The 19178-nt window shown below is 46.6% G+C and overlaps 1 protein-coding gene across 2 annotated transcripts; it reads right to left on the bottom strand.

Moving 5' to 3' along the window:
* Positions 1 to 3713: 3713 nt before the first annotated feature.
* On the bottom strand, positions 3714 to 17418 carry LOC142814272 (uncharacterized). 2 transcript variants are annotated; one of them, XM_075892773.1, is made up of 6 exons: positions 15726 to 17366; positions 9770 to 9821; positions 9306 to 9378; positions 7767 to 7912; positions 6184 to 6313; positions 3714 to 5100 (listed from the first exon to the last, which is right to left on the bottom strand). In XM_075892773.1, the coding sequence occupies exons 1-5, from the start codon at positions 15896 to 15898 to the stop codon at positions 6257 to 6259; spliced, it is 501 nt and encodes a 166-aa protein (XP_075748888.1). In that variant the 5' UTR covers positions 15899 to 17366; the 3' UTR covers positions 3714 to 5100; positions 6184 to 6256. The 2 variants fall into 2 exon arrangements, with proteins under 2 accessions (XP_075748888.1, XP_075748889.1); XM_075892774.1 differs by lacking the exons at positions 3714 to 5100; positions 6184 to 6313 and adding an exon at positions 8667 to 8771 and having other exon boundaries at positions 7780 to 7912; positions 15726 to 17418.
* Between the last annotated feature and the right edge of the window lie 1760 nt (positions 17419 to 19178).

Below are 19178 nucleotides of genomic sequence, written 5' to 3'. Positions count from 1 at the left end.
AACGATCCACGCAGCATGTGTATTTTCCGAGCCAAATGTTCTCTGATACGTTTGTTGTAATACAATACGTAGACGTTTCTGCACGGTTCTCTTAGGTGTTGCATATCAGCTGCCACATTTAGAAATGGTTGTTGCCAGACTTCCGCCAAATTTGGCGAAGAAATTTGCCCCTGTAGTTGTACTTTTTCTGTCAGGGCTTTGTGTCGTCCGCAGTGCATTTTGCGAGTCTGTGTGCGACGTTGGCCGTTTTAATTAACTGAATGAACGTCCAACACGCGTTGCAAAAGTCGGGGCGCATTGTCTTGCTGTGTGCGAAGCTGTGCAATCATGAAGTTGGTCTCGATCGTGTCTCAGAATTAGGGAATCATCGCGCAACAACGCTTATAAGTACAAACTCAAGGGGAACTGAATTTGTGCGCCACGTATCAATATACGTCGGGCTCGTTTCGCCGAAGCACGGAATATCTCCATAGCTGTGCGTACCTAGTCGGCTACGCGCAACGACGCGTTTTCTAAGGAAACTGGGCCGAGCTTGCAGCCTTAGAACGTTTATTCTTCATGTGTACACGAGTCCGAAGGATATGTCTTGTGGCTGACACAGCTAGGGGAAGCGTAGCGTCCCTGTCTTCGCGCGCGGTCGACGCGGCACGATCAGCTGTGCAGAGATTATCTACTTCTGAGACAGGATCAGAAAAGGGAAGCGCACCACCTCCTGCGATTTTAACAGTTCTGGCAAAATTATTTTATTGACAATTTGGCATCGAAATGGTTAGGTCTTTGCAGGACTTCAATTTTTCGACTTTTTTAAAAATTTGCTAGCAGGCTGACGAAATTGATTTGCTGACTACTCTTTATCGAAGAAGGCGCTGGAACGCGCGGCGGAGCTACCGGACGGCGTGAATCCCAACTCTCAACGAATTTAATCCTGTCTATTCGCTCTCTTCGCCATCCCCTTGTCCACGTGGTGTGGTAGTTAGTGGACGAGTGGAGAACCGGTTAGGAGAGAACTACCCTGTCTTCTTCGGTTGATTCTAGTGAGTTGCTAAACGCAGTTAAAAATTTGGCCGAATGGACACTCTTGATAGCCTTCCGCTCTGCATTAGCTGAGTGGGCACCTCATCAGTTTCGGCTGACGTTGAAGCTTGGGGTCCCGGCGAAAATTCCCTTGGCGGAAACACCAGTGCATCTTCGCAGTCCATGTGTGTTGGCTTGATGCGGTGCAGCGACGCAGCCTCTTCATGACCAGATTTACTGACGGCGCAATGTTCATTCCCACGGCGGAGGATATTATACGGCCCATCATAAAAAGGGAGGCTGGAAAGGTCGTCGAACCACATCATGTTGTACAAATGCATGGGCAGGATGTGAGCTGCGGGTCAATGTGCGCCACACACGACCCGGTAGGCAGCGAAAGTATACTGCGCGAACTTCGCTTATGACTACGCGTATAGGCGGAGTGCTGCGTATAGTCTCAGCAAGCTACGGATGCATCCTCTGAGCCGAGCGTAAAGAACTCTTCGGCAGCCCGAGTGTCGTGCCGTAGACCAACTCTGCGGCACTGCAGCCAATACCCTCTTTTGGCGTGGACTTCATGCTCAAAAGAGCAGGCGCGGAAGGGACTCCACCCAGTTGTGTTCCTCGGTTGTCGTGAGTGCGGGCTTCAGCTGACGGTGAAAATGCTACTGCAGAAAAAAAAACAGCTCTTGTCAGATTGATGCTGCAGTGCTGTAGCCACAAAAATTATTGTAGTAACTAACCTTTACAGCGCAGCGAAGGATTGCGATGCGCATAATTTCGGCCCCCAAAGCCCGTCGCGAACCTAGCGGACGCCGCGAGCAACTCGAACAGTTGGCCTCAGAGATTAGCCGGCGACGCACTGTTGTTCCGCCTATAATAACCGTGAAATAATACAGGTGCGCGTACGAAGATAGGAAAGAGGCAACACACAGAGCGCTTGCGTAGTCTGAAAGACTTAAGCACTTTGTGCGTCTTGTTCTAGTCTTCGTTCGCTAACCAGTTTTATAATGCTAATGCTATGTTGTAACAAAATACTCCAGTCATGACGTGAGGAAACCCTTGATTACAGGGATGCTTAATTTACCATTAGCGCAGAGTCTTCAGGCCTTTTCCTTGGCAGTATTGCCGAGAAATGACAGAACTCGCCTCACCAGGTCGAAGGACTGTATGCTGACCATTTTGGTAAAACCATATCCACAAATGTAATGAAACTGCAGGACATCACACAATGCCATCGACATCAAAGAGTCACAGAACTCGGGCGATGTTTTCACTGATTTATAAGCGACAACTGTGGTACAGTCGGACTTATTATTCGATGCTGCAGAACTGCATGCACAATGAGGCTCGGCAAGTTGCGCTGATTCTAACAGTTCGGCTGCATCCATATTTTAACTTGGATAAGACTTACCTTGTGAACTTGAGTATCCGACGTGTAGACAGTATATTCCGTGTATTCAGTTATATAACCTATAAAAGCGGATCGTTCCTTAATTGGAAACGGCTCCCTAGAATAAAATTGGTTGCGTACTTCATTTCTGCACATCTCAGCAAAGGGCACGTCTGTAAACCAGAACATACTTTCCTGGCCCCTTCAGGTTCCCTTTAACGAGTCCATAGCGCAATTGGGAATCCGAACGATAGGTATCACCAAAAAAATTAACACATACACAAAGGATGGATATGACAAGCTTAGGATTACGCTTCAATTGCGTGTCCCCTGGTAAACGAGTATTTGAGCAACGCACACGTTCCGTGTCTAACAAGCTAGGCCATGAATAACGGTTAGAATGATGGCAGTTTGCATGAATTGGCCCAGCTGTTGGCAGAAAAAGCGCTGGACTTACAGAATGTCTGTTGGCTATGAAAAAGAAGCATCACCCAAGACAATGACCGTTTTATTTGTTTGAATAAACTGCACAATCACATAATTTATTATTGGAACGAAAAAGCAAACAGCACAAGTCCTTTGGCACAGAATAGTGTCCGGCAAAAGTGCATATAGGCAGATAACACTGTTTGGGCGAAGTCAACATATGAAACTGACTAGAATGGACAATACTGCATATTGATACTCTGAGTTGGATAAACAATGTAGTTACGATATGTCTTAGTCAAAGGGAAAAGTACAAAAATGACAGGCCTACCAGCATTTGGCGAGTACAGAGGAATACTTTGAAGTATGCTGAGAATCTAGTAAAATTGTAACACAGGCAGCAATATTTCTAAGCATTTTTTTTTTCGTTCGATGAGATCACATTACATTTGAAATAAAACGTTGATATTACAAGACAAACCATAGTGATTAACACAGACTTGTTGGAAAGAAACGCCAAGAGTACAATGCAATTTCAATAGAATGCGTGCTGCACATTCGAAGCACACAGAAAACCAATCCTTCAAAACATTTTCAAGAACATAAGAAAAATGCAGCGAGTGTACCTGCTAAATCAGGCACGCTAAACAGCACATACGAATCATTCAATCATTAGCATTAATAACACTGTAGAAGTTCCCGGACATCACGGGGAAACAAGCTTTCTTGACTAAAAAGTAGATAGAGTGCACTTTTCTGCCGCTACATTGCTTTTTTGTGACCTGGCTTGAATAATGTTCAAAACAGCGCACGAAGTTTCCTGCAAGAACACATTTCCTGCTAGTTATGATTATGGCCGACCCCCCCCCCCCCCCCCCAAACCGCTCCAGTCGCATTGTGCGTTTTTCACCATATTGATGCTCTTAAAGATCAACAAACAAAGGAAGAACGGAAAACGCCAACTTGACTGTATGCCAAATCGGAAAGCATATGCCAGCAGAGATGGACCGAAGGATGCAATGAGTACGTCATGGACCGTAAACAGGACAACTGAGCTGCTCGTGTTAGCACTGTACCACATACCACTGCTCCGGACGCCCTCCAACCGAGACACCCGAAGGGAACAAGTTCCAAAGAAGCAAAAGCTGGATCGCCCGCACAAGACGACTGGATATGCTTCAGCTGAGCCGCTTAATTGGATAAACGAGAACGAAACAAAGTGCGACCACTAGAGTGAACCAAAGAAGCACTGGGCTGAGTGCATAAGAACGTGTCGCCCAAGATACGCAACAAACGCGTGAAAACATGAACACACAGAAGCGAGACGCCGGCCGTGCAGACTGATAGAAGAATACGTAACAGGTTTCCCAGCTGTTCATGCCAAAGAGAATCAATATGTCACTGCATTGCACGATGTGAACAGATGTCTCAATCAAATTAAAAAAAAAACATGGGTCAAGCAATCACACTGTTAGAAAAGAAACCAATGTGGCATAATGACGTAGGTTTACATGTTATGCCTACGTAATCTATTCGATGGTATAGGTCCAGTGGTTTAGAAACACTAGATGCACTTTGCGGGTGAACAGCGTACGATTACATCAAAACTGACAGGTTCTGCAAACCATTAAAACACTCTGTACAGTACCCCCGGATTCAAATGAAACGCCAAATCTTTAGTGTAACGACTGCTTAGCACAATCATTAGAGACGACAACGTGATGTGACAAGTCTGACCTGTAAAGATAATGTTTGCTCTGATGTAAACTCTCGACTAGAAATGAAATCAATATTACTCGAACTTATGACTGCAAGAGAATTTAGGTTATTCAGCTCTAATTTGTCCCGTTTCAGTCTGAGAATACAGTGAATTACGAGGCTATAAAAAAACTGGCACGTACGTCTTACACAGCGTTTTATGGACAGCTCACAGATCGCTGGAATGTTTCGCGGAGTAAGGTTAAGCAGCACTCCGTCGGCCGCTGTTCATCGTGGGCACAGTGGAGCGATGACGAGCGGCAACGTGGACCGGAATTCGTACACATAGTGAAGACCGAGAAGGACAGGTTGAAGAGGCGAGCTTCATTGCTGAAGAGACTAGCATTCCACCGAAGGCAAGCAGGGGGACGGGAATCCGGAAAGCTGGGAACCAAGGGTAGCCGTGGCCGCATGACAGCGTCGTGCCTCCTCCAGAGGCGCAGGCTGGGCGTGGAAGGCGATGCGGATTCGGGCGCCACATGGTCCAGATGGGATGGAAGGTTGAAAGGCTGTAACACCAAATATATTTAGACGACGTGCAGATGTACAAGATATGCATGCAGGAAAGTAAGTTCACGGGGACGCTATAATTGAGAGTAAGCCAAGTTCCTACTTGACCTATCAATGAACGAAAGAAGGGGAATCTTTTCCTCAATTATCAAAGTACAGGATAAGAATTTCGAAAGTTATGGGAAGAGATACCACCAACGGAAGGAGTAATCTGTTTATTACACTTTACGTTGTAACTGTTACATTACACTTAGACAACAATGTCCTTTATGCAGACCCTTGGTTGTATTTGGTTGTGTAAGGAAATGCGAACATCAGAAAGAAATTCGTTCATCCCGAGGGCCTGACACCGAAATACAATGCCCAAGATGAACATGCGAGCGTGTATTGGTCGTCAGCTGCCTCATGTAAAGATCACTTGCCAGACGACTCTGGCAAAAATATTGTTCCACATACACACAGACACATACGCAACATCTGGGCTAAGTCTCTCGGGAATCACATGCACAAGAGAGATTAAACCAAGCGAATGGGAACGCGCCTATGGTCGTAGCCCAGTTTGCAGAGTACTGGACGCGTAATTGGAAGGTCGTGGGCCCGGACTGTGTTAATGAAAATGGCTTTTGTTCGCCCATAGTGTTATATTACAGTTAGAAAAAAAGGGGAATTAAAGTCCCCTACGTTCTTCTTGGTTTAACTGTTTTAAAATTCATTCAGTAAGGTACACATAGCGTCAAGTTTACGGGGGACACTATGAATCTCAAAGCCATACGTCTGCTTAGCCTGCAAGAACAGTGAAGTTTCAACCTATGGCAGCTTTTGTGATCTGTACACATCTCTTTAGAAAGGCAGTTCTACTGGGGAGTTCATGTCGCATAATCACGTCCCCAGCCGCACCGGTGGGCTCAATCTAGACTAAATGTTTTTAGGTGTCAAAGGTATTTTGTAAGAGACGACACACAGGGGTAGGAATCTTATCTACAGGTCAAGAATTACTTGTACATTACTGGAGATGTGTACACTAATGAAGCTTCTAGAGCAGCTCGTCAAATCCATCACCCGAAAACTAAAAATTTACGTACTTGCGTGGTCACCGCCAGCCGTCGAGCGGAGGTTCGCCAGGAGGATGTCGTCAGCCGTGGACCTCATCTACCATTAACCAAGGCCAAGACATGATGTACGTGAAAGATCTGGAGGATTGGCTCTTGCCCTCTATTTAGGGAAGAGAGAGGAAGTTTCGGTTGACTCATTTAAAATTATTGTCTCGGCAAAATTAACCACCCTATAGCTGCTGTACAGGGCTGTCAATGCCGTTTTCGAAAACTGCATTATATCAATATTGTTGAAAATGCACCGTAGTTCTTTGAAGGAACGCTAAAGAACAAATCAAATTTCCGCGCATTTGTGAGGTACAAATGCACAATCACGAAAACGTCACTCTTACCGCGACATGACGATTAGTAAGCGAGAGAACGCCGTCGTAAAACCACATTAAACAATGTCACCTAATGAGATGCAGTGTTTTTCGTCATTACAAGTCGGAAACTGCGATATCTAATGTGGAAGCGCATGAAACCGTCGAGCGCGCGTGAAGAAAATGCGGGTGGAGACACCGCCTCGAGATTTCCGCTCCAAACACTGTGACGCAGTAAATTCTGAAGGAGTCTACTGGGTTTTACATACCTTCTGCTATATAAAAATGAATAGCTATATAGAAAATGAAGTGAAATGAAAAATGAAGCAAATAGGCATAGAATGCGAAGTTTCGGGAAATTTCATCTTGTCACGATGTCGCGAAAATGCAATAAATAGATTGCGTTACGTCTTGCGCGGAGATATTGGCGTAAAATTTCAACTTATTAAAGTGAACCTTATGGTATTATTGTTCTGTTATGGTAGAGTGCAAGTTCATCAATCTCAATTCAATTGTTTGTTTTTAGTGTCTCTTTAAGGAAGCCAGAATGTTCAATTCAGATTAGATCAGCGTTTCTTGCATCTCGCTTGCCAATTAATAGTGAGCATAAATGGAAAAAGCAGGTCACGTCTCGAAATGAGGACGCTGTGTCGCAAAGGGTTAGTCCTTAAGATGCGCAATGTACAGTCGTCATCAAGCTTAACACGAATGCTCCGCAGCATGACCTGAACTGGTTTGAAAGACGCCAGCCGCGATGTGCCGGGCGTTGTTGCCGAGACGATATCTCGGCAAGCTTGAATACTATGTCGGCATGCATCGTTAAACATCTCGAGAACAGAACCTAAAGCTACGTGTCGCTGGCGTCAATCAAACTGTTTCAAGGCACGCGGCGAAGCAATCGAGTTAAGCTTGTTGGCGACTGTACTTCCAGTTCAACGAGGTGGTACGCATACCCGCGAGATGATGTGGAGCTGCTAATAAAGGCCACCGATTTCGCTTGAACAAGATTTGAACTTCTGGCAGTACTCGAACTTGATTGATATGTGGGGTTTAACGTCCCAAAACCACAATATAGTACTCGAACTTCCTCGACAGCGGTCTAACACCGGGTCCGGGACGTGCACGAACTCACGCAAGAACATGGCAGCCGCCTTGCGTTGAGCTTTCCAGTATACAGCCCTCGGGAACTGAAACGCGAGACAGGAGGGGTAACTCGTTAGAAGATGGTGGCAAGACATGGTCGATGCTTACCACGTCTCCAGTCCGAACCGCGACACCCACGGGCGATCCGGGCAAGATCTTCGCGGTTAGGATCACTGAAGACCAAGCTTGAAGACCGTAACCGGAGGGGCAAGCGTAACCACCGAAATGGCACACAAGCCGCCGAAGAATGCGGGCTGCGACACAGTACGGTCTGTTAGAAGAGTACAGATACAAGAACGAAAAAAAAAATTCGCCAGTGCATTCACCGCGACATGAACCACGGACACTCACTGGGGCTGCTGATACAAGTCTATTGGGGTGAACGCAATAACAATTAAGTGTGTAGTTAAGACAACTGAATGCTGCTTTGCGTCCCTCAAACCACGCTTGGTTCTATAAGAGCTGGCATGAAACGACCGGCAGTGCAGCGGCATTCAGAGTGGGCAGTCGATCTGTCTAATTCAAAAGGGGACCCTATCTAGGGTTAGCTTATACATGTCTGGAGTCCGCTGAATTCCCCCTCACCACACGACTCCTGTGGTGCCAGCCAACGTTTCTAGAACTAGTCTAGAAACGTTGATGCCAGAGGCGGAACTTAGTATAGTGGGCGTTCGTGAAGACAAGTGTCGACCGACTAGTGCCGACCAAATGGCAAGCACCTGGAAGGCAAAACTCGTCGAACGTTGGCTTTTACGGTGCAGCACAGACCTCTTCAAGACGTTTTGTGCGCGGTAAATAACGTTTATGTGTTGTGTTTGTTCCTTTCGCCGCGGAGAACCGCCGTGGCAACAACCGTAACCAAGTTTTGTTACAAAATAGTGATCTGCATAGTGGCGCGAGAAAAATGGCGAGGGTCTTTAATCATTGAAACATGCCACTCTCTCCAACACCATAATCTCACCACGCCTCACTCAACGATTCTATCCCCCTGATTAATTAAGCCCGTACCAATGATACGTTTTCAGTGCTGTGCTCGTTTCCAGGAAGGTGGTCAGACCCTGTCCATAACCTTGTGTTAGCAGCTTGTGGGCCAGGCGACACCAAGTTGTACAGCTGCAACGACACCCGAATCATTGTTACTTTCATTGTATAATTAAAATATAATTCTACGTGCCGCGATGCAATTACAACATCCACCGCATGTGGCGGAAGACTGGATTTCATTTCAACCACCCTAACAAGCGCAAACGTGCCCTCAAATTTAGGTAGAGTACTCGCGGACTGAAACGAGACTTCTCAGCGCTAAAACATCTTTTAGTTCCCAGCATCTGAAGTTCGTTTTATATCGGCGTGATTTTCAATAACACGTTTCTGCTAGCATTACCTCAAACAGCCATATTTGCGGCGACACGATGCAGATTTAGGAAGGAATCGCTGATAGCATCCGTTATACTAAGAAATGCAGCGTTTCGATCCCCGACCATACACTGCTGCGGCATGTATACATCAAAACGCAGCATCCACAGATGAGAATCGCATCCGTGTCCTCGAGCTTAGAAGCGCGATGCCTTAGCTCCAAAGCCACCATGGCGGTACACTATATGAACCCATCACGTGCGTGCAGTACCCTAAACGTGTGACACTTACGACCAGAGGCACAGTGCGGCAGGTGGCACGCTCCAGCCGCCAAATCAACTCTCACGAGCAGCAAAAGTTTGAACTGAAAAGACACGGGAATCACTCGTTACTCTCGACAGCAAGGCAGAATTGCTTTGGGACATGCGCGAGCTGGTTTAGGGCACCATGAACGCATGAATGTTGCGCAAGACGCGAGCTTCTTCACCCTCCCCATTCGCCTGAGCGGATGAGATGAACACTGAATCGTGCGACCTGAGAGGAATGGGCGATTCTTGAAAAGACCGAAGCGCACAAAGAAATCACGATAAAGGTAACGCCATTGTGTTAAAAAGGACAGATCTCGAAAAACCACAGGACACAGCATGTCCAACAGTCTTTCACGTCCCGTCTTTCAAGCACTACAGAATCGTTCGTAGAAGAGACCGAACTAGCCCCAAAAAATGTCTACTTTCTTATGAATGATGGGCACTCACCTTAACACTGCTCCAGAGATCTTGGATCAGGTCAGACACTGACCATGCGTGCCTAGGTGAGAAAATAAATGAGGGCAAATGTTATAATACCTGTGACACAAAAACGAAGGCCAAGGACAATCGATTGGCACTAGTCATAGTAGTAACACTACTAATAATGCATTTGCCAACGATGTTTTGCGACTTCCGTCATCCCTTCTAAAGAGGAACACCTTTAAAAATTGGAAGCAGCAGCAAGTAGCAAGAAATCTAGCAGTAGTAAAAATAAAGGGAAGAGAACTCGATCACTGATAAGATCATTCTGGTTTTACGCCCCAAAACTACGATATCAGTAGAGGTCTCCCAACGCCTGGGGTTCTGTAGCATTCCCAGATTGATGTAAACAAATTACTATATTTTAGAACGTAGTGATAAATGAAACACATGCAAATTAACCCAATGAGAAAATGAATACACGAGGACGGGTGTAAGAGTCGAGAAGAGAGTGAAAAAAAAATTGTCCCCATATCTGCATGTTAATCTGCAAATGTAATCGAAAAACGAAAGTCTTGCATTTGAAGAGAGTGAACGAAACGATTATTTGATATTCTGCGCAAGAAAATTGATGAATGGTGTTTTGGAGGCACTGCGTTAGTGCCTCGAGCGTGCAGCGGAGGCGAACGAGCGCATCAAGTCACGTCACACGTGATACATGAGCGCTATCTGGCAGTTTTCTTGGAAAACGAAGCGCGTGACTCCGAGACGGGCGCGCGGGTCGGCTGGTGCACATCGGCGACTAGCAGCGGTCGCGCGACCATTTGCGACTGGCGACCAAAAAGCGGCTGATGTTCACACCGATAGAGGGTGCATGCGAGCGACCGGAAGTCGCTCACACCGGAAGGGGACGAAGCTATTGAATATATAAGAACAAGGGTGACAGAAAAATTTCAACAAAGAAGTGCTTTATGCACCACAATAGACAAGGACGAACCAAGTGGTGCAATGGCTCCATTTTCACAACGTGAGTGGGAAAGGGCTGAGAAAAGGGTTCCGAGTAGTACATCAACAGGTCCAGATGGCATTCCGATTATGGTGATAAAGACATTAGGTCTGAAGTCTAAGCAGGCTTTGAGAGAGGCAGTGAGCAAACTAATATTCGATGGGGAAGTTCCTGATGGATGGAAACTTAGCAGGATGAGCATGATCTATAAAGGAAAGGGGGACAAAGCTGACATAAACAACTACCGTCCCATAACAGTCGCATCAGTGGTCTACAGGCTGGCGATGCAGATTATAAAGTAAAGACTGTAGGCATGGATAGAAGATGAGGGGGTGCTGGGAGAACTGCAGAATGGGTTTCGGAAATACAGGAGGCTGGAAGACAATCTGTTCTCACTGACGCAGTGCATAGAAATAGCAGAAAAGGAACACAGGCCCCTGTGGCTAGCATTTTTGGATATCAAGGGAGCGTACGATAGCGTGGTTCAAGAGGAATTGTGGGGAATACTGGACGCACTAGGCGTGGAACATGTAGTCACTAATCTTTTAAAGGATATCTATAAAGGTAACAAGGTAGTTATAAAGTGGGAAAAACAGGTATCCAAGCCTGCAGAGGTAAAACGGGGGCTTAGGCAGGGGTGTCCCATGTCACCCTTATTATTCATGATGTACCTACAAGGATTAGAGGCCAAATTAAAGGGAAGTGGACTGGGCTTCAACCTCTCTTTAGTCAAACAAGGAAAACTCTTTGATCAGGCACTACCAGCATTAATGTACGCAGATGATATAGTGCTAATGGTCAACAACAACGAAGATTTGCAGAGATTGATGGACATGCGGTAATGAAGGAGATAGGTTAAATTTCAGATTCAGTAAGGAAACATCAGCAGTCATGATTTTCAATGATAACGAAGGTAGTGAGCTTAGAATACAGGAGGTCACGCTAGAGATAACAGATAAATACAAATATCTGGGCGTATGGATAAGCAATGGGACCGAGTACCTGAGGGAACACGAAATATACGTGACGGCTAAAGGTAACAGGAATGCAGTAGTGATGAAAAATAGGGTACTGTAGAATTACAATAGGTATGATGTTGTGAGAGGAATATGGAAAGGAGTCATGGTTCCTGGGCTGACGTTCAGCAATGCGGTCTTGTGCATGAGATCAGAAGTTCAAGGAAGATTAGAAATTAAGCAACGTGGAATAGGTAGGCTTGCTTTAGGAGCTTACGGGAATACACCAAATTAGGGAGTACAAGGTGATATGGGATGGACATCATTTGAGGGCAGGGAAGCTAGCAGCAAGATAAAATTTGAGAAGCGATTGAGAGAAATGGGGGAGGAGCGTTGGGCTAGGAACGTTTTCAGCTACTTGTACATGAAGAATGTCGATACAAAATGGCGGAAGCGAACCAGGAAATTGACTGGTAAATACTTAGAAAACAGCAGGTGGCCAAACCAAAAAGAACTATCGGTTAAGAAGAAAGTGAAGGAAACTGAGACTGACATGTGGAGAATGGGCATGATTAAGTGTCACACATGTCCCGTTTATTAGGGAGGCGATCGCCGGGCTAATTCAAAGAGCCGAAGTATCGGCCCCCCCGAACAGCACCACGAAAGCGTGGACAATTTAGAAGTGGTCCTTATTGGCGCGCCAGCAGACGCCGGCTGTGGCCCAAAGAACAAGTCAGAGGCGAGAGTTGATAAACAAACAAAATTATATTCTCAATAATGGCAGATCGAAAACAATACACGAGTATGCACACCCCACAATAGTTGAGTACAATATGTCACCAATCAACCAACGTACCACACAGTACAATCAGCCACACTCAAAACAACGGACACAGACAACAATTCACGCTACAATGCAGTCGCATGCATTTAGCAACCAAGACACTTAAAGACTAAAGAGATAGAAAACCTATTCAGTCCAAAGTCCTTGGAACAAAAGTCTGAATGATACTCTTCCGAGAATCACTCACTCAAAGTCCAGCGTTGTTGTCGTTCCACTGCCCCCTGAAGTTTCTCTTCCAGGAAACCTCGCGTCTTCAATTGGCCACTCTTCAAGCTTTAACTTCTTTGCCGGAAACACGTCGGCTTCACACACGCAGCTGTTGCCACGCGTCTTCGCTCGATATCGGTAAACACACGCTCTTGCCTGTAGCTCGAGCCTTCACCCCTCAGGTGGAAATCCTCTTCTTCTTCTCCTGCTTTGTCGCTACGGACAAAACCTTCGCCGACTACACGGCGGAATCCCTACGCGCTCTGGCGCTAACTTCCGTCTTCTCCTTCGAAGTTTCTCTTCCAGGAAACCTCACTTCTTCTGCCTTGTCCCTACGGACAAAACCTTCGCCGACTACACGGCGGGATACCCTACGCGCTCTGGCGCTAACTTCCGTCTTCTCCTCCTCTCTCGTCACGGCTGCTCGATTAAATACCTTCCGCGCCAGATTCCAGAAGGTTCTCGTCATTTCGTTGGCGCGATACGCAGCGAAGGCTGGGGAGAGGGCGAGACGGTTGGGATGCCCTCCGCGGCGGATGACTCAACTCGGTATGACCACGCCCCTTTCCTTCTAGAAAAATCGAGTGCTTGCTCGGCCGCCGTTGTGGGGTGAGGAGGTTCGTCGGCGAAGCCACGCTTCCGAGAGGAGAGGGAGCGTGCCCGGGGAGCTTGTTTTCTTCTTTTTTTTGACCTCGCGGCGTCACTCCGGCGTTTCGTCGCGACAATTTGGCGGCGCGCCCTTTTGGAGCGCTCGTTCTGTGACATTAAGAAGTCCGCACTAGAGACCTATAGAACCTTTAAGCAGGAAATTGCCAAGGAAAGGATCTATGATAATACTCGGGGTAGTTCTCTACTGTTTGAGGCCAGGACGGGAGTACTGCGAACCAAGACATATCGGGCCAAATACAAAGGGGTAGACACAGTATGCAGTGCGTGTGGAGAGGAAGAAGAAACTGCCGAACACTTGATAATGTTTTGTAAAGGGCTTCACCCTATAGTTCAGGATGATGGCACTGAGGTTTCCAAAGCCCTGGGGTTTAGGGACCGGGAGGGCAAAATATACTTTAAACGGGTAGACTTAACTAGAAGAAGGTTATCTGATTGGTGGCTAAAGTCAAGGCACGAGTGAAAATTAAACCCTTCACTGCAAAGTACGAATCCTCAAGCTCACTTTTTAAAGGAAAAAAAAATAAATCTAGTTTTTGGTTCATTAAGTATTACGGCTTGGTGGCGCTAGCCACCGCCCGATATAAAGGGTACATCATATCCATCCATCCATCCATCCATCCATCCAAGTCACAATAGCGGAAAGTCACGTCCGGATCTCGTTATCAGCGAGAACTCTGGAGACCGGCGCCGATCAGCTAATCGCCGCCAGCTGAGTGAGCGGAGCAAAGCCAGCGCGCCGCATTTCTTGTTTTTATCCGTTCTCGCCAGCGCAATGAGAAAACAAACAACGAAAATTGAGCATCGCTGATTGGTTTCAGCAGCTTTGCGACCGCAGTCGCGCGACTGAAAAATCGGTCAGGAAGCAACTAGCAAAAGCAGTCGCTTTGCGACCGTTCGCGACTGTTTGTGGCCAGTCGCAAATGGTCGCGCGACCACTGTTAGTCGCTGGTGTGCACCAGCCTCTAGCAAAGCGTTGGAAACACTTGCCTTTTCGTGCAAGCGTTGCATGGTCAGCGCAGCGTGATAAACGCTACGGTCCTTAGAATTACTTATGCATGCATTTTCTAGTAAAAGACGTACATACAAAACATACGTGTTATGGTACCTCAGATATGCGCAACAATTTTTTAATCCTCCTTACACGTATATGCAAACAGCAATATTAAGAAGCATGCGGAACAAAATACTAATAAATTTAAAGCAATTGATGTTGCAGACCCAGATTTGAACATACATTTAGCATCAGTGTGTACCACGATGTGGCACGAAATTAATTTTAGCCTCGTTGATAAAAACCTGCTTTGCGTCAATATTGCATAAAAATGTCACCATTGATGCACGATTTACTACGACCAACGAAATAGCTAACTTGCCGTCGCGGCGCATACGCCTTATTCGTGAAGTCTTTATGTTCGCACTGTTATAACGTGAGGTAGAATACAGCTTTCCACAAATTATAAAATACATGAAATTAACAGCAATAAAAAAATGCACAAATGACAGCTAGGCCGATCTGATGCAATCCAATTCACTTAGCACTAATCAAAAACGAAATGAATGTGTCGCCACTTAACACAATAGTTAGCTTGAACACAGTATACGCGGCAAATAATACACAACGTCCTGTTACCGCAGGGACACAAAATGAGAACGGGTATGAAATAGTAGGACGGAACGTGACCACTGGGCAAAATGTATGCATAAAATCAGTTTTGTGATGTAGTGATCTGGCTGTGTAAGTTAGCAATGGTGAACTATTTTGAAACGTGCACGGTAGCACGCTTGCGCAAATAAAAGTTCACTTACAAGTTACAACATGATGCATTTTCATACTATGTGCTATACACGTGCCCAAAACGCCGAAAACCCAACCACACGAACGCACTAGGACTCCTCAGCGCGCGACGCCTCGTCGACACGCCACGCAGTGGCACGGCGTAACGCGTATACGTGTGAACCTCAAATCTGAGTACACGGGCCTACAACATTTCCGCCTCCATCGGGTGAACCTCTGCTGTAACACGCGCCCAAATGCAGCCACTCTTAACCAAATACACGGGCACAAGTGACAGGCAACCACGACCGTAGAGTTCACGTGCTAGCTTTTATCCTAGCAACGTAGAAAGCTGCCGAGTCACTAAGGTAGGAGTTATTTAAGCGCACTTTACACCCTTCGACACGCCCGTATTAACCCTTCCAAAAATGATGGCTGCCATTAACGGATAACGTGGATTCTAGAAGCAATGTGGCCCTACAGGTTGAGTTTGCTACTACTGATGGAGATACGAGAGACATGCTTACTCGATGCAAGGCCGGCAGCAGGTCCACCAAAAAGACTCCATCGGACGATTCTTGGTGGCATCGTAAACACCGTCGGCGATAGCGCGGAAGATACACCGACGTGGCATGGGGCGTGTCAATGATTGAGCACCCGTGCAACAGAAGAAATCTCGTGATTGTATGAAAGCGCGCATGAAAAAAATGAAGTCTCACAAATAAGGCTAGGGCGCGAGGCCACGGCTGGTGCTCTCCAGTCCAACGAAAGAAGCCGAAGCTATGAAAAAAAAAAAGGGAGGGCGGGGGGCAAGCATTAACGCAAAGGGCACGCTTGAACAACGAAAAAAAAGGCCTGGCTTATTCGCGTGCATAGCAGTCATTTGGCAAGTTATAGAAAGACTGCACGCGAGTACAGTTTAACTTTACGATATTGCTCCGCTTTGCGGTCTGGTGCACTGCGTCACCGAGAGTTTTAAAGCACTGGAATGCATTTGAATTATGACAGTTAAAAGCCAAACAAGCGGTAAAGGGGTTGTGGCACGGTTACACTGCACCGAATTCCCATTACTTGTTAAAATACTACTACGAACACGAGTGAACTTTTAAGAAGAAAAAAAAGGATGTCAAACCACGGGGACGCTATGGGCCTCCCGGCGGAGCACTAGTATTCTTCCCGTGGACACAACAGCTGACAAAGCTACCTATCTTACCTGCCGAACTAAGCACGAGCTCAGCCTGACACGCGCCTGTTGGCCACGGGTACCTGAAGTGGGAGCATTGTCCAAGGAACCCATCTCGCTAACGGACCCCGCAACTTAAAATTTCGGTTGAACGATAGGAAACTATAGCGAGCGGTGGACACGCGGCGACACCTCACGGGCCTGCCACGAGGGGCTTGTCATCATGCCGATGACGAAGCTCGCAGTGGTCCTCGCTAAAGTTCAGGCGAAGCCCGTCCTTGTCCGAAGTTTCGTAGGTCCAGGTCAAGTCCCTGCGGACATACGAACAAAAACTTAAAAGCCTACGTGACCCGCTCGTACTACTACACGCCCCGTGCCTGTTCTTTGCGGCAAGTCATTACATAGGCATCAAACTGGCGTCACAAATTGTGCGGCCGGCAGCAACAGTATGAAATGGAGGTCGACCGCCCACGCTTAGCCCTTTGTCGTCGTTCTGTTCTCACGCTATATCATCATGTCATACCAACTAGCCCAAACCACAACACCTCATACTGATATCACGATATTGGCACATGCGCTGCTGCGGTCAGCTATCATGTGCCGCCACATTCTACCAGCAATCGGCCATTGCCGTCTTATCGGTGCCATCTGCGCGTGGCTTAGCTACTGCGGCGGAGAGAAATGGGATAACATATTAACAGTAAATGATGAATATGGCGCATGCTGTGCGTGGTCTTTGTGTTTGGAATGTTCCAGAAGTGCCTAAACTGCAAAGCGGTCGCCTTCTTGGAGTATCTTGCGCTTCTAACTGAACTGCGGCCCAATTATTGGCGTATCTTTCAGTTTTGTGACGAACATGCCGAAATAATGAAGCTCGTTACATTTGTGAAGTCTTTGCTTGAGCGCTTACCACGCCATCTTTTTGTAGAATTCCTTGAAATGACATTCTGCGTTTCGCATCTTTTATTCGTACATTAAGGTTTACAGAAAGAGATCATGGGTAAACAAAATTGCCGTGGTTCACAATCGGCATGATATGAAATGTCTCTTAACTGCGAATTTAAACAAGGTGCATGCATGATATTTCTTTACACGACCACTGGAAACAGTTTACTTACGCTGTACTGTGCACCATCCATGCCTGTCGGTTTTCGGGCATTCTGAAGCGAGTCGCTGGAACTTGACTGCTGGTATCAACACCTTCACGTTCATTTACGTTTATGGTACATATGGCATCACAACGCAACAGAACCTACGAGCTTTCTGTAGAGGCGCAATCACAAACGCGAGACGTTTCACCCGAAGATACTCGGCAAGCGCGAACTTGCCGGCAGCTGAAGGGAAACGGAGGAAACGTATACCCGCGAATCTTCCCGCCAGGGGAGAAACGAGCGCTAGCGTTTAAGGCGGAATATGGAGCCTTCATGGCCACTTTTTTTAGGGTGGAGACATCTCAAAAAGTGCCCTAGAAAACAACGCCAAAATCAGCGGGAAATCAGGCACGCTGTCGCCAACTTCCGCCAAGTTTAGCGTAATTTTTCTGTGCGCCGCCAATTTGGGGCCAGCCATACAATCTCCCGCAGCTACTTATGATCTGCAAGATTATTAGTGACTTGCAGTGTATTTTCAAAGGCCCCTTCTCAGGCTAAAACCTTATTAAGGCAAAAAAGCCTTCGATACATCAGGCGTAAAATGTAGGTGGCGTCTAGCGGCAGCGTAAACATGAAGTATTAGATGCATCAAGCGCGGAATGTAACCATAGGTGGCATCGACCAGTGTCGGCGTCAACACGTTATCAACGCCACCCTTTACATGCATCAAGCTCGAAACGGGTACCATCGGTGTTGTCCAGCGTCGGAGTCAACACGTTACATGCATCAAGCTCGAATTGTAACCGTCGGTGTCGTCGTCCAGCGTCGGCGTCAACACGTTACATGTATCAAGCGTGAAACGTAACTGGTGGTGGCGTTGTTCAGCGTCGGCGTCAACATGAACCCTTAGGTATATCAAGCACGAAATGTAACCACCGGCGGCCTCTAGCATCGGCATCAACACATTACGTGCAAAGCTCGAAATGTAACCATCGGTGCCGACGTCGAGCGTCGGCGTCAACACGTTACATGCATCAAGCTCGAAACGTAACCGTCCTTGCGTCTGTCCGTGCGCACGTCCGTCCGCTTCGCTTCACTTGTCATCATTCACCTCGTAGATATGCTGCGATTTTTTTTTGTGCTACCTGGGACTTTGATGTACCTAATGATTCGTGTTGACGCCGGCGTTGGACGACACCGGCGTTTACATTTCACGCTTGATGCATCATGTCGACACTATATAAGTAACCTACATAACCACTGCCTTTGATCCACTACATGTCGTGAACGCTTCTCCGCCCGCTAAAACCCATTGTTGCCAAACGACAATGCTGCACAATCGCGCCATATTATGGCCCGTGCTGCCTGTACGCCTGGCTGCATTTCATCCTCCAGAATACGGCCCGGTGTCGGCGTCAACACGAAGCAGGAGGTGCATCAAGCGTGAAATGTGATATATATATCTATATATATATATATATATATATATATATATATATATATATATATATATATATAGTTTGTCGTATTCTTTTTCAGCTTTATGTTCCCTATTCTTGCACTGTTTGCCACACTGCTCAACAATAAAACTTGTGTTCACTACAGCTACCCAGACTGCATTTCTCGTTACGCTGCTTTAAGTTTATGATCACCATCTTTTTATTTATGAACTTAAATTACATGAGTATTTTAGTAGATCTTTCCAA

The sequence above is a fragment of the Rhipicephalus microplus genome, chromosome 4, assembly GCF_043290135.1.
Source record: "Rhipicephalus microplus isolate Deutch F79 chromosome 4, USDA_Rmic, whole genome shotgun sequence".
In the NCBI taxonomy this organism is placed as follows: domain Eukaryota; kingdom Metazoa; phylum Arthropoda; class Arachnida; order Ixodida; family Ixodidae; genus Rhipicephalus; species Rhipicephalus microplus.
Note: the sequence above shows the minus strand (reverse complement) of the source record. Positions and strands in the feature narration are given on the sequence as shown.

What these genes read in the sequence shown, in the direction of transcription:
- LOC142814272 (XM_075892773.1), bottom strand. Translation starts at nt 15,898, where the DNA reads ATGCGCGCTTTCATACAATCACGAGATTTCTTCTGTTGCACGGGTGCT. An exon ending in ATCTCTGGAGCAGTGTTAAG is followed by an intron (nt 9,379 to 9,769) that starts GTGAGTGCCCAT and finishes GTGTCTTTTCAG; the next exon opens with TTCAAACTTTTGCTGCTCGT. An exon ending in GCCGCACTGTGCCTCTGGTC is followed by an intron (nt 7,913 to 9,305) that starts GTAAGTGTCACA and finishes ACTGTGTCGCAG; the next exon opens with CCCGCATTCTTCGGCGGCTT.